The sequence below is a fragment of the Aptenodytes forsteri genome, unplaced genomic scaffold (genome assembly GCF_000699145.1).
Source record: "Aptenodytes forsteri isolate BGI_AS27 unplaced genomic scaffold, ASM69914v1 Scaffold55, whole genome shotgun sequence".
Lineage (NCBI taxonomy): Eukaryota > Metazoa > Chordata > Aves > Sphenisciformes > Spheniscidae > Aptenodytes > Aptenodytes forsteri.
Genome location: NW_008796063.1, coordinates 2,052,613 through 2,068,304, shown reverse-complemented (window position 1 = coordinate 2,068,304; position 15,692 = coordinate 2,052,613). Strand labels below are relative to the sequence as shown.

Genomic DNA, 15,692 nt, shown 5'->3' with positions numbered 1-15,692 from the left:
TGGAAGTGGAAATATAATAAAAGAAGTCTTAGTGAGTGCAATTGATTGACAGCAGCTATATTGGCTACTGATTCCATAAACCACCTTGTACCTAGTCTTGAGCAGCAGAAGTGTGTTCGGCTATGCCAGCCTAGTATTGCGGCAGTAATTGCATGTGGCTTGCCCAAATAGGAGAATAAAGCCATGTCCAAACAAGTTTTGGGGAAATAAATATTTGCTTGGTCCACGTGAACAGGATTGCAATATCCAGTTTTCAGAAAGACATGGAGTTGTATATAAATAGCTGTACCCCTACTTGTTGGAGTTGAGGATAATCTTTAAAAATTGTCTAAAAACAAATTCTAAGAAGTTGAAAATCCAAGAGCTGAGACATTCCTCAACTCCTGTGTGTAATTTAAATTGCATCAAAAACAAAGACCCAAATTATATGCTTTTAGTTATACCTTTGTCTTCTGAATTACAGAACTTCAGCAAGCTTTTTGTAATGTTGAGTTAGAGCTCACTGGCTGCTTTTTCTTCCTGAAATGTATAAAATGTATGGTTTTCTTGTGTATTTCATTAAAAATCTCAAAGAGATTGTTAATTAAGAAGCCACAAATGTGACCTACACACTTGCACAGTGTTAGATTTATTCTAACAGTATTTTTGAAAGTCATTTTGTGGTTGTAAAAGACTATTTTTCTCACAAAAAATGTAGAAACTTTTTGCTTAATCAGGATCATCCTTAAAAACTCGTTATTAGCTTTAAATAATGAGACACCTGAATTTTGTGGAAGAACAGAAAGTATTACAAAAATAATTATTTCTGTACTTGTTTGACCCAAAAATGGCATTCTCTAATTTTGTATGTTTAACCTGCCATTTTGTATGAAAAAACCTATGTTCAAATTAATGATTTCCGTCTTGAAAATCATGAAATTATATGAAATTTTAGGGAATAAATTTCACAGTGGTAAATGTATTTATTATAAAGAAATCTACAGGTTCATTTGAGTTTTAAGGGTACAATCTTTAGACACCAATTATGTAATTCACGCCATTTCGGCATTAGCTCATTCTAATCTAAATCCTCCAATTAAGGGTTGCCACACTTCATTTTAATTGCCTGGACTCAGCCAGCTGTTAGGGAAGCATTTTTACTTACCAGTGTCATAAGAGTTGCAAGAACCTATACTAGCAAGTTAGACAAAATGTCAATAGAAAATGGAATTGCTAATATAGTCTGAATATATTTTTCTTTTCTTCCAGGGACCACGTGGCCCTGATGGTCTGCCAGGTGAGAAAGGTCTACCAGGAGAGGGCATTCAAGGCCAAAAGGTAGTTTTATGGAAATTATTTTTTTTAACATTGTGGGCCAAATTTATGTCTAAGTTATTTAAGATCACTGATCATTCCACTGGTATAAAATATCAGCTGATGGATCTTGGTCTTCTGAATCACTGTGCTCTCTGAATATCCCTCCAAGTTCAGAAACTCTATCAAGATAATTACACAAAAGTTGTACAGTCCCTCTAACAATAGTCAGTTAATGATTCTTTTATTTATGTGTTTAATAAGATACCTTATTTTGGTAGCATTAATGAGATAAATTGTCTTCTGAAAGACTACTTAGCTATTTATGTTCTGTATTGGAAGAAAACATTCATGGACTGTTTCCATTCTGTCTTACCATTTTGGGAAACTAAAAGATGGGTTGTATAGGTCTCTGTGGACAGTAACCTCATTAAGGGCACTTGCTAGGTTAATATATGTGAATATTCATTTTTTTAAAGATGAGCACAAACAAGCAAAGATTTATGATTAAATCACAACTGGGCTTCCCATCAAAATGTATCCCTCTTTTTTAGTGGCTTCAAGATTCTCTAGAGCCTTGAACTACTAAGCAAAGAAGATTTTTCTTCCTTTTATGGAAAAGATGTTAGTCGTGTCCTTGCACCAGGTTCTGAACTGCTCTCTCTGACTAATGGACATACTATCGCATTTTCAAAATGTAGCTTCCTTCTTCGTAGTATTTAATTTTCTCCTTTTGGAGTCCTGTGTTCAACAACACAACGAATGCAGATGAAGCATGTTATGAATTGTAACTTAATCGCTTTTCTCTAAAACTGATAATTCCATTGGCTATTTTTCTTGTTTGTTTGTGAAGGAATACTTTTTTCCTCATTATCCACATTGTGATGACCAGTTTGTCTAGGATGGTGTTCTTTATAAATTCCCAAATACAGTTACAAAACTGTCACATATTTCTAGGGTGAAAAAGGCTCTAAAGGTGTAGCTGGTTCTCCTGGACTGCCAGGTCAACAAATCAAAGGAGACAAGGTGAGGCACGGAGTACTTTACTAATCGTATCCATAGTTAATTATATTTATAGTTAAATTAATGATGAATTATTCACACAATATCATAACAATACAAAGGTATGTTTTACCTGGAATCTGAGGAACTATGCTACACTGTTCCATGCAGCTCCATAGGCTGCACTCATCTGTACAAGTAGCTGAGCCTGTTGATGTTAACTGAGAGCACTAAGGACTGTATTCTATGCAGCTGGGAGTATGAGGGAAGAAATGGACTTTTTTCCTCCTAATTTTTTTTCAGAAATATTGTATTTAAAATATTTTAAATTTTATTTAAATATTTAAAAAATGTAAAAAAACCTTTAAATCATCTAATCTAATGGACTTGGAACAGGCCAAGGAACACTCTGTCTTTTGAAATTTGTTAGCTTTTTGGTGCCCAGTCCCCCAAAGAGGGATCCAGAACAATTTTAATTCCCTTGGCCTGATGAGATTCCAGCCTGTATCTTGTGCATCTACAGAGAGTGGCTGATGCAACATGCCCAGATGTCCTATAGAGCAGAGGCAGTGATTCCAGGTCTTCCTTCTCATGATTTAGTGCCATAGCCCTCCTCCTACTCCCTGTTGTTTTCCTTCCTTCCTGTCCCCACAACTCCTGCTCTCCTCGTCGCCCCACACAGCTTCAGTGAGAGGAGACAGCACTCCCATCCAAGGTCGTTGACAGCTTAGTCAGCAGTGAGTGCTTCACGGATGCGGGAAGTTTAACTTGAACTTACTCATCTCACTGTCCAGTCAAATGGCTCTCCAAAATCTTCAGAGCAACCTAGGTGGTGTGGGGTGGTGTGGTCTGATTTGGCCTGTCTGTGAGAGAGATGCTTGGTGAGCACCTGCCAGACTATCTTGCTCGAGGCCTTAGTTAGAGGAAGATTGGTTATCTGCGCAGGAATGAGTCATCTTATTCCCATGTCTGTATAGAAAAAATGCAGCGATGGCCAGGACAGTAAGCATTTGGGACCATTTCAGTAAATAAGTGTTTCTGGCATAAGTGAAACTAATTATTTTTTGTTTTCTAGGGACTGGTGTCACACATCCTTGACACCTTCATGGGTCTGTGCCACTTCCAATACCCACATGACCTCCTCATATTCCTCTATCCCCATAATTCCCTCTGCCATAATTCCTCTATTTCCCCCCCAAGTGCTGTACAATACCGTTGCAATACCATGTGACAAAGATTTTTCAAAAATACTCTCTAGCTGCTCTGTTTACACTTGAAAGTTTTTCTTCTGAGTGTTGTGCAAGAAACTGTGTGTATTTCTGTACAAGAAAATCTTTAAAATTAATCTCAGTATGTAAAGATAAGCTATGGATCCTTCTAATAATAAAGTTACAGCTGTGATCGTCTAATGTTATAAATGAGAGAGTTTGTAGGTAGGAAGGGGTATTATTTTTATTAAATCAATTACCATAGGCAGACTCAGGTATTCCAAACACATTTAACTGAAAGAGAAGCAGCAAACTTCAAGATAATACAGCTTGGGTACTGTTGCTCTGTGTTTAGTTTAAATACGTTAATCACCTAGCATGGACTATTGCAATTTAGCTCTTGGGAATACTTTTTGCATAGGGTGAACAAGGCCAAGTAGGACCACAGGGCCCAGCAGGACCACCAGGAATAGGCAATCCAGGAAGCCAGGTAGGTTTACATTTTGGGCATACAATAAGCATTCACATGTAGTTTTTGTTTTATACTTTATCAGAGCTCTAATTTTGATGTGAAGACATTAAGAATCTCACAGTGATTTTTCATTTTAAAAAGTGTCAAACTAGTCTTTAGGTAAAGCTTGTAAATATAAGTGATTCCAACTGATTTGAATGGTCTTAGAATCAAGCAAACAGCGATTTGGTCTAATCTGCATAATAATTTGCATAGGAGATAAATCAGATGCATTGCTTGGATGATGACATATTATAGATAAGAATTTCACAAGGTAAGAATCCACCACTTCTGAATTTCAAGCCATTTGAAGCTTGAACATAACCTTTAACAGTTGGATACAGAAAAACTGAAACATCCAAAAAGTTCTTTTGGCTTTTGTTTTTTTGGAAAGAAGGCAAGAGTTCATGCCTCCACCATACTATCCCAATGAATCAGGGCTGAGATGCAGATACTGAGACACTTCCCGTTTGTTTTCTCCCTGAACAGTAATTGTCATTACACTTGGATATGTCAGTGAAATCCACAGGATAGAGACAAAGGAAAAATAAAATAAAGATCTCGGAACTAAGCCTGAGGACAGGCAAGCAAATTGTTTTTTTTAAAGATAAGATAAAATCATGATTAACTGAAAGATGGACACGTGGTGAATTTCAGATGTGGAAGAGTGTAATGCACTAACTCATTTATTTTGCTTTGTAGGGTATACAGGGTCCACAAGGAAACCCTGGGGCAAAAGGATCTAAAGGTTTTGGTCTGCCAGGTCCAAAGGTAATGATTCAGATGTTTTAAAAATATTTTTAATTTTTAAAAATAGCACTAGCAAGAAACAACAAGCAACATATCTTTGCCAGGCTTTTCAAGAGTGTGTTTGATGAGATGAAAATGTAACTCTTCATTGGAGATAACAATTCGCTTTCGAATCTCTGAGGGAAAACTACCCACGTTATCAAGGTGTTCCACAAATGGAGCATATGGCTTCTGCTTAGCGTCAGCCCTTAACCTTTGTGAATGTGGATTTTAGGTTCTAAATGAACACAAATTTATAAACAAAGTATCTTTCAAACGTGTTTATATCAAATGAGTTTGGTTCCACATACACATTGTGTTCAAGTAAAGCATTATACCAAACAACTTAGCTGTAAATGAGCGATGGTTTTGAGACTTAAGGCTAGTCCCACCACGCCTTCAGCCTGTCCTTCAGCCTTCCATGGTCATCATGAGAAAGAGCCAAAGCAAAGGATAGAAACACTACGAGAGAAAAAAAAGCTTAAATGTACTTAGTAGCTGACACTGCACCACAGAAGGAGGGAAAGTAGGAAGAAGGGGTAAACAATTACTGTTGTCAAAGCTCAAGCCTCTAGCGATACAGTGTCAGGTGAGCACTGTAAGAGGAGAAAAAGGGAATTGCTGAAATACTAAGGAGAGCAAGTGGAATGAACTGTAAAGCAGAAGTGTGCTTTGTAATCACCTTGATTTACAAAAGGAAGACATCAGTCACTGTAGCAAAAGCAGGGAGAAATACAATCATTTTCTTCTGGGCATTACTTCGGCTTGGAAGTAGCAGTTACAGCAGCAATGTTTAATATTAATATAGGGAAAAATAAGTAGCTGTGAAACATGTTATGTATGAGGACAATTTTTCTAGTGTGAAAAACTATTTTAAAAGCAAAATTGAAAAATGGAATTCCTTTAACTGTTTTAGAACTACTGGAAGGAAGAATTGTGAGAGTAAAACTTTCTCTTAAACAGAAGTTCTGATTTTTATTTATTTGGATTCACTTTTCATTCAGTGACCAAAGAGTTTTTGAAAAAACTAAAAAGTAAAAAATAAAATATATTAAAACAAAAAGGAGAAAGTTGGAATGATTCAATTAGACTTTCTGCCCACTGCGAGGTTAAATAAAATAGATGCAGTCCTACAAGTTACTGGGGATTTTAAAGAACAGAATTTTCCGGTTGAAAACTGCTTGGCTGAAAACTTGACCACTTAGAATCATAGAATATCTCAAGTTGGAAGGGACATAAGGATCGCCCACTGCGAGGTTAAATAAAATAGATGCAGTCCTACAAGTTACTGGGGATTTTAAAGAACAGAATTTTCCGGTTGAAAACTGCTTGGCTGAAAACTTGACCACTTAGAATCATAGAATATCTCAAGTTGGAAGGGACCCATAAGGATCAAGTCCACTTCTATGTGTAAAGCAGTTAGTGAAATAGTGCAAGTAATGAATGAAGCTAAATTGTGTTCCTCTGTTAAACAAAACACTTTTTGTTACTAGGGTCAACCAGGTGAACCTGGACAAAAAGGAGAACCAGGGCTTCCAGGAACTGGCGTACGAGGACTTAAAGTGAGCCTGTTTTTATTTTTAACTGCTCCTTACAGGGTCTTCTAATTCTTTCACTAGTTGCTGATAAACTAAGTAGAAGATTTTTTGGTATAAATTGACTATGATCAAAATAAGAAGGAATTTCAGTGACAGTTATTCACTTAACTTCACAGTTTTAGCTTTTAAGCTCAAAATGGTGCGCTAGAGCTCCCAGCCTCTCCTAAAATCATTACTGCAGCCAGAACTGGAACGGACTTTTCCTCCATCTTTTCTAAGCTAGTGAGGTATTTCCAAGGCCTGTTAGAAACGTTACCACCTCTGTTCCTCTGCAATGATTTGAAAAAAAAAAAACCAGTCAGTGTGACAGCAGTGGTCATACTGCCTACATGTTAGAAGAGTTGTTAAACACTTAAAGCTGTGACTTCAGCTGCCATTTTGAAGACTGTATACCATGTTGTTAATGATTTAAGCAGGGCTTCCAAAATCTTGGGTAAGATGACATAAACATCTTGGTTTTGGTGATTTTTCCCAGGATCATGGAAGAAGCGCTTGGCAAGACTATGGATAGTTTCAACTCTTTGTGGCAAGTCTTAAAAGTAATGTCTAGACCAGTTTGTACAGTCAGTGAGGTGTTAGTCTGTAGTCAACAACTCCATTTAGGCATTTTTGGCTGACCATTCCTTAAGTCCCAGATGTTTGACTTTGCAAGTAAATTACATTCGTATCATATTGTTCTTGTGCACAGAATAACAAAGTGTTCAATCATGTTTTTACTCACTGAATAAATGTAAATTAATTTAATACAAAAGCAAGATTTAAGAAGTAGGTGGGGAGCTTGGAAAGAAATCTAAAATACTTTTAGATTGTATCAGAAAAAAATACTGGCTCTATAGAATATTTAACTTACTGGGAATAACAACCTTTATTTAGCAAAAATATTGTATATCATTAATTAATATTTTAACACACTCTTAGATCCATTTTACAGAATAAAGAATTTATTGAAGTATGCAGATATAATCATTTATTCTTCTTTAAGGGAGATACAGGTCTATCAGGACTCCCAGGAGAGAGAGGCATGCAGGGAGATCCTGGGAAGTCAGGGAAAAAGGTAAGGAAATATATTTTACCGCATGTAAAAGGTGTAGACCAAAGAAGAACAAACCATTATTTGCAGGTATGCAATGGCAAGGAATTCATCCTGGAGGAGGGTATGTGCCGATACTTTTGCCAGGGAAAAGGGACTAGACTAGTTGAGATGTTTCCAACAAACTTGAGTAACAGTGGCTACCATCTGAATCTGCAACTGATTTAGTTGCTCTGCCTTTTGTGGGCTATTGACTACTGTTAAATTTCACAATCTTCTTGGAGAACAGATAGCTTGTGTCTTTAGCCTGTTCCTTACAGCCAGTTCAGATTTTTCCTGACACCAAGAAGTCACGCTCAAACTGATGTGACTTAGGGCATCTAGCAGGGTGGTGAGCTCTGGCTGAAACCTGTCAGCCTGGTACAGAAACCGTCACAAACAGCTGAAACCAGGGCTGCTTGTTTCCAAGGGAAATTCTGAGATTTTAAGAGAAACTCTGCCACATTGGGAAAAAGAAGCATAAATTCAAAATGGTGGAAAGGAATTTAGAGGGGTGCAAAGCAGAGTGCCCCAAATAGTCAATTTAGAGTAAGTTAAACGCAGGCTTTTAATTCTACTCTTTCCAAATAGAATGAGCTGCCAAGTGAGCAAAACTCAGTGCTTTGGCTGATTGTTGAATTGCTGCTGAGAATCCAGGTGCCTCCAAACTCTGCTGCTGTGCAGCTCTTAAATGAGGGCAGCAGCTGGCCAACCTGTAGAATTGATGAAATGAACATGATTCAGAGTATGCAAATCAGCATTTTTTGACTGCAGGTCTTTAATCAGAAAATATCTGAATAGCTGTAATAAACATCTATTAAGAATGGAGCTTCACATTTTTTTCCTCTACAAGGGCAGCGCAAATACCAGTTTGACAAGCTACAGCCTGAGGCAGTAAGCCTTTCACTGTGGAAAAATATGTAGCATTTCTGTTGCTACTTAATTATTTTTTAAAAATTTGAAATCACCCACTATATAAGTGCTCAAAAATGAAGATCCCCATGTATCAGAAGTGAAACATCAAAATTAAAAGTAAATGTTGGGTTAAAGTTACAGGTGGCTTTTGTATTTGGGAATGCTGGGGTTTTTTTCTCTTGCATATTGCCTTTGTCCTGATGATCAACTTGGTGCTGTCACCTTTACTGTCGTAATTCATTATCAGTGAAAATATTAGTACTGAGCAGCTACCTTGGGTATTCAGGACAGTGCAAAGAACAGCTTGATGCCTGCAGTGAGTAGCATGGTGATGATACCGCAGTTATTTGCAGGTGTGAAGCTGTCTCACAGAAGTGGGATCCAGACTGATGCCTATCAACACCAGGCTCTGTAATGCCACTTCCATCAATAGCTCAAATCAGAAATGGGTTTTTAAACTTCATTTTAATCTACTTTTCACGTTCTGAATTACGTACAGGCATTCTGACATACTAATCTGACTTCTGTTATGCATGAATATTTTGTAGATAATGTTCCTTAATAGAATGTTTTATGTGGATTATTTGTGAATTATTTGAAGTAATCTTTCTGGCAAATATTTGCAGCCTGGATTGGCCTTTGGCTATAGAGTTGCCTAAAATTACTGCTTCTTAAAAGTTGTTTTTCTTAGAATTGGTCAACCAAGACCTTTTCTGATAACTTTGCAAGCATTTCTCTTCCTTATATGAGTATATGCATGCAATTCTTCCTACAAAAGATTGGTGCAATTGCAAACGGCACTATTACAAATGTCTGTGAAAATAAGGAATATGAATGCAGGAGGGTGGAAGGGGTTTAAGAAGACTTTATTTTTTGCAGGAGAAAAAATTAATCAGATATTTACTGACATTTTTGGGAAAAGTGTTTATGCAAGCATTGTTTCGCATAAGTCTGTTGATTCAATAAAATTAGCTACATGAAAATTAATTAACCATTTAATCTCTGTTAGGGGGAAAAGGGCGATCAAGGTCCAAGAGGCCCGGAAGGACCCCCTGGCAAAGGAGATGTAGGCCAAAAGGTATGGCTGAACATGCACACTGGAGAAATACTACAAACTTTAGAAGGACCTATTTTATAAGAGTTCAGATTCTGGCCTATTTTTTCATTCATTATATCTTAAGTAGCAACTATATTTTTACTGATGATTTAAAAGGATTTAAGAGAGAGCGATGTGTTCCTTAGCCTGAACAAGTACAGCAAAATCAGACTATAAACATAGACCCTAAAGTTCATTGGGCAGTAGAGATTTCCTAAAAATTCAGTACAGAGTTTTCATAAAGTTAGGAGGAGGCAAATTATCTCAGTATGCTGATAGGGAGAGAGAAGGAGCTAAGAGAAATTAGGTGACTAGTTAGATATCTAAATATGAAATTAAAAGCCTGGAAAGATGTATTAGTAGACAGACAGCTTTTATCTCACACCTGGTTAAATTTAGGACATTTGGAGCAGATTCTAGAACTGAGTGGGATTTCAGTTGGAGTGGAGCATCTAAATACCTTTCTAATTATGGGCATCATTATCATCGTGTTTTGGGGTTTTTGTGTGTCTCCCAGTTGTGAATGAGTCTTTGCTGTGATTGAAAAAAAAGGTTTGTTTTCGTCAGGGTGACCCCGGAGAAAAAGGATCCCAAGGACTGATTGGTTATAAAGGAGTACAAGGCCCAGCTGGACCAAAAGTAAGCTTGTTCCGCCAGGGTAACCCTTCACTTTGTATTTTATAAAAGAGTCTATGGAATTTATGTAATGTACAAATTTCTCAAGCATTTGATGCTTGGAGACTTAACAGAACAAAGGAAAAGCAGAAATATTCCATCCTCTGTCCTGAATGACACAAAAGTCCCAAGGAGAAAAAGAAGAAGTAAACATATAATTACAGACCTTATAGTTATGCATGAGCACTGAGAAGCTAAATTAAAGTTGTCCAAGTGATTCTAACATGAGCATTTTGCAGATTTTTACTTTGAAACATTAACTTTCTATTATAATATTTTGTGAGTAAGTACCCCTCTGAATGATAAGGAAATTTAAATAATACAAGTGTTCTGGTTATTCCATTGGCTTTATAAGCCAGACACAAAAAATTAATAAAGTTAAAAAATCAAAACCACAGTTCAACCAATAGTTATTTAAAACATGAAACTTAGACCAGCTTTCACAAGAACAGTAAGTTGATTTATGGTTTTTCCCAAATATTGTCTATTTTGTAGATAGTTCTATATTGTAGATATTTTTATAATATAAAGTGTTGGAAAAACTTTTTGCTACTTGTGCAGAAAATGAAACTGTCTGTTTAAATCTAGATGATACCATTTTGTAACAGGGTGAACCGGGAGAGAGAGGACCACCTGGTGTCGCTGGATCATCTATTCAGGGACCTGCTGGACCAAAGGTGATTATCTGCTATGTGTTTGCTGGAGACCAGAAATAGGAAAATTTCTAGTGCACGTTTTTGTCAAAATTAAAAGAATATAGGTTAAAGAAGTTAAAATTCCTTGTTATAGTAACAAAGATGACTGAATTTTAGAAATAAGGACTGAAAAGTACTAAAAAGTAACAGAGAGTGTTTGGGGCCCCTTTAACAGGATGCTGAACTTAGTAGTGTAACTGCCTCCTGAAGCCATTTGTTAAAGAAAAAAAATCCTTATTACATTTCTGTTGTGTTTTGGCCCCTCCTGTGAAATTAATCACTTTGAAGTCTGGTTTTTTTTTCAAATTTACTATGCATTTTGTTTCTTAGACTAAAGATTTCCTCAATGTGGCAGTAAATCCCTGCAGGAATGTGTCTATGTATAGTTCTAGGGATTTATATGCTGAACTAGATGATTTTTTGGAGATGAATGTTTGTATGTCACTTCCAAGTGAACAGCTGGCCTGTAGATACTACTTTAAATGAAATGTCATATACGAGATAGCTAGAGCTACATCCACCTCATTTTCTTTATGGGGAAAATGTACCTGAAATGGGTGGGACTTGTCCTGCTGAGTAAAATAAGCGGATTCAGCAACAGTAAAGATAACTTTGAAGGTTTTAAAAACACAGTTGCTGTTTTTATAATATGTCAGTTAACTTCAACTTTAATTGATGCTTTTCAGCTTTGGTGATAGTTTTTAGGGTAGATAAATCACTAATGTACATCCTATCCCTCTGAAGTAACTTCATCCCCATTTTTCTTCTTCCTTAAAAATATGTGTGCCCCGACACACAAGCACATGTAGGTATTGTACATACAATGTACTCATCAGCCTGGCAACAGGACATCACAGAGGGCTAGGATGTGGTTTGGACTTGTTTGTGCATGGAGGAGGAAGGAAGAAGGGAACGCAAGAAGCTCAGGGTACACCTCAATTAAAAACGCAACCACAGAGAAGAAAGAAAGGAGAGGATTGTGGGGTGCTCATATATCTTGCATTGGTTTAAAACCATAATAATGTGCCAAACTTTATGTCAAGAAAATATAAGTGGCATGCTATAAGGCAACACTTGTATGAAGACAGGTTTCACTACACCGGTCTCCCTTCTTCACATTTTCCTGGTTACTGTGACTTTTTTGAATAGACCAGTAAGTGAGTCAAGGTTGTTTATTGATAAAATTCATGCTGAAAAATAAGAACTTTGTAGACTTTATTGCCTTTTTCACTCTGATTTTATTCTGTTCAGTACAGCTCATAGCACTTTCGTAGCAGACTGGCCATGATCCAAAATCCACTGGAGTCTGTAGGAGTTTTTCCAAACTTTTTACTAAATTTTAGATCAGGGCTTTTACGTGCAGTGGCAGATGCGAGAAAACAAGTATTTTGGGTAATTATAAAATGCAAGTTGATTTTTAGAAAATATACAAAACTGTCTCTTTAGCTCCATAATAATTTCTTTGTTTAAACAAATATCTGCTACGTTTCTGACAATTGCTCAATAATGTAACAGGCTACACAGGTCCGTTTCCTCTCTCCACTGTGGAAGTACAATGATTACTAGTAATTGTGTTCTTGGAACATCCTGGTATCTGCAGTAGTGAAGCCAGACAGTATAAATTTCTAATGCAGGGAATCTGCATGTTTTTCAAAGCTGGGAGTTATCATGGTCTGAGGTCTTTTTAATACATCTGCAAGTATGTGATGTAGTAGTGGGTAATTGCTAGAGGTCTTAACTCCTGGACAGCCATGGTTGTGTCCACTGGAAATTTATTTATTTTAAGCTACACCCATGTTTGGGGACTAGAGTTTTATTTCCCTTGACAGCCATTATGCTGTTACTAATATGGAGACAGTAACATTAGATAGCTGTTTTTTCTCATATTCCTTTCTCATGGTTACAGCTGCTCAGTGGTTTTGATAGAACATTTGGTCTGCATTCCCTAGTGAATGTTTCCTGAAATAGTGCCTGTCCTTCTCACTAGTGTTAAAAATTGCAAAAGTTTCATTGAAAATTGAAATTTTCTTTTTAAGATCCTTAATGTAAAGTAAAACTTCTGTTGCCATAGATTAAACACTAGAAGGAGCCAAATTTTGCACTGTGAAGGGATAACATGAGGAACTTGAATTCTAAGCCTGACTGCTTTCCAGAAAAGCCACTGACAGAGCTAAGATTACCAAACAGTTGTACTGGGTAATACTTGAGGAAAAACTGAAGTTTCTTCCTGGGTCTTCAGACTGTGGAGCTTGCAGTTTTGAACCGCTGCGCCATTGCATCTGTAGCCTTTCTAAACATACTCTGTGTCAGCACTTGTCTTTGAATTTCTTTGCTGTTCTTCATGTGCTCTGGCAGAAACAAGGTTATGCAGCCTTGCTCGTGTGGGCAAAAGCAGGCAGAAGCCACAGGTGAATCTGGCAGCTGAAACTGAATTATGATATTCAAGCTTCAGTTGAAAACTAAAGCTGTCAAGTTATTCGTCAAGGCAGAACAAACTCTTTTACACAGTTGCAGAGAAGCAAAAGTATAAGAGGTCAGAATCAAGGTAGTAAAAGCTTCCTCAGGAAATACTGATTTCATATTACCTAGCTCAATAATTGTCACTGTCTGAAAGAATTGAATACTTGTTCTTTCCTGTAAAACTTCGGAAATTAAAACTGAAAATAATGAATATGGGTTTGGATTTGTTTCTTTTTGGATAGGGGGATCCAGGACCCAAGGGGCCACCAGGAGATGATGGACTTCCTGGAAATTCAATAATGGGACCAACGGTAGGAGTTTTTAGACAAAAGATGGAAAATAAAGAAACATGAAACATATGCAAAACTCTTGTGAAAATGTAGAAACCACTTGAACAACTTTTTCAGGAAAGTAACTGACCAATTCTTCAACTTTTCCATTTTTCCAGGTTAAGTCTATTTTTAAAAATAAAATTATTATCTTTTCAAAGAGGAAGCACAAAATAGATTAAATAACTAGTCCAGTGTATCTCACCCTGTCAACTTCCCTCAGGAAGTCTTCATTAGGAAGGTAGCGCTTCAAATTCATCTCCACCTTTCATTATCTCATGTGGTCTTTGATACCTCCCTATGGGCAATATGCTTTTTAGTGAATATAAACTGAGAGGTATTAGTTATTTTAACAGTGGTGTTTCAGTATTACCAGCCTTGCACATTCAAAAACATAAGTAAGATCCGAAATAAAGAATTTAAAAAATAGATCTTTTGGAAGTACTTATTTGCATATAAGTTACAGAATAGAATTTACTTGGTTATATCCTTTATATTTTTAACTTCAACACCAAGAATGGAGTACAGTAGTCTGTAGCAGGATTGCTGTGCTCACTGTTTGAGCCTTTAGTGGTTAGCTGGCAAGATCAACACACAATTGAAAGACCAGAGGTTAAACTGAGGGTTCAGTGGTAACACAGAGATTGCAGTCTTTGCAAAAGTGGGAGACTGAAAAATTCTCCCCTGTAGTACATGTGAGTTTCCCCCTTGCCGGTGGGAAATAAGTTAGAGGAAAAGGATAATAGATTAATTTGCAAAGGATTAAACTTGTGGGGTTTTATCACTGTTGAACAGTGAAGTGACCTTTTCAAAGAATGGTTCTCTCTCTCCTGTTTCTTAAGTGGTAATAGTAGTTCAGGATGACTGTTAGATACATAAAATTATGACTGCTTTTTCTCCTTGCATAATGCATTACAGTTGTCAGCATGGAATTTTGTCTGATATTTTATCACCAAATTACTCAAACCCTTAAGTAGGGTTTTTCCTGAGCTCCTTGGAATTGCCTTTCATTTAACTAATCAGAATAATATGGCGTCATTAGAAAACAGTGCCACTCACCTTTCTACGTTATTTAAGAACAAACTGAAAAGCGCAGCCTGTAGAACAGATCGCATGTCCTCTACTGCAAAAACTGGATATATTTCCTTTTACTTTGCAGCTTTCACCTCCTCCCCTCTAAGGCATTTATGATACCATATTGTACTTCTGTCAGTCATGATCTGAATTGAAACTTTCTGTAAGCCTCTGCCACTTGTGATAAGGGCATAGTTCAGGAAGACTTCCTTCAGTGTTTGGGAAAGGTACCATTTTGTGATCTCCTTTCCAGACTGAAATCAGGAACCTTCTTAGTAAACCTCTTTTTTTTTTTTTCACATTTACCATGTCTGCACATAAAATGTTCCACTCAATTCCACTGTTTCACTTCTTGGGAATATAGTTGATAGACCCAAATTCAGAGACCAATGAGTTTATATGTACCTACACAACGTAGTTCAAAATAAAGCAACTTAATGCAATAACTTTTGTGTGATAACATCTTAGGAATACCAATAATGCTTTATTCCTGACTTGACAGACTTCTACCAGTACACCTACCAGAGGATGCTGAATAGCACATTGATCCACAGGCATTCAGTAGCTTGTATTTTTGAATTTTCAAAACCTCTAAACTTACTTACTTTGTCTATAATCTAGAATGCTACTTCACTCTGTTTTTCTTATAAAAAGAAGGGATGAACATGACTTAATTGTCCAGTCATATACTTAATCATTTAGGTTTTGATTATGGCAGTTGTTTTTTTTCTTAACGGTGAACATGGACACCAGATTTATGTTTATATTCTGTTCATCTTTTTTTTGTGGACACCAGATTTATGTTTATATTCTGTTTATCTTTTTTTTGTTTTTTTTTTCTTTGGAAGAGTGTAGAAGCAACTATCTGTATATTACTGCTTCAGAAAATGACTTTAAAACATGCCCTGGAAAGGTTGGCAAAGTAGATGAATTAATTCAGCATGCCATCTGTGACATCAGTGGCACTTGCCTTGTTGC

The 15,692-nt window shown here is 36.7% G+C and overlaps 1 protein-coding gene across 1 annotated transcript in view; it reads left to right on the top strand.

Moving 5' to 3' along the window:
• The window catches only part of COL28A1 (collagen type XXVIII alpha 1 chain), a 70,075-nt gene that overhangs the window by 25,050 nt on the left and 29,333 nt on the right, over window positions 1-15,692 (top strand). The window contains 10 exon segments of the mRNA XM_009286354.2: window positions 1,249-1,317; window positions 2,251-2,319; window positions 3,925-3,993; window positions 4,717-4,785; window positions 6,297-6,365; window positions 7,384-7,455; window positions 9,395-9,463; window positions 10,049-10,120; window positions 10,765-10,833; window positions 13,554-13,622. Of these exon segments, the coding sequence (XP_009284629.1) occupies window positions 1,249-1,317; window positions 2,251-2,319; window positions 3,925-3,993; window positions 4,717-4,785; window positions 6,297-6,365; window positions 7,384-7,455; window positions 9,395-9,463; window positions 10,049-10,120; window positions 10,765-10,833; window positions 13,554-13,622 (696 nt within the window).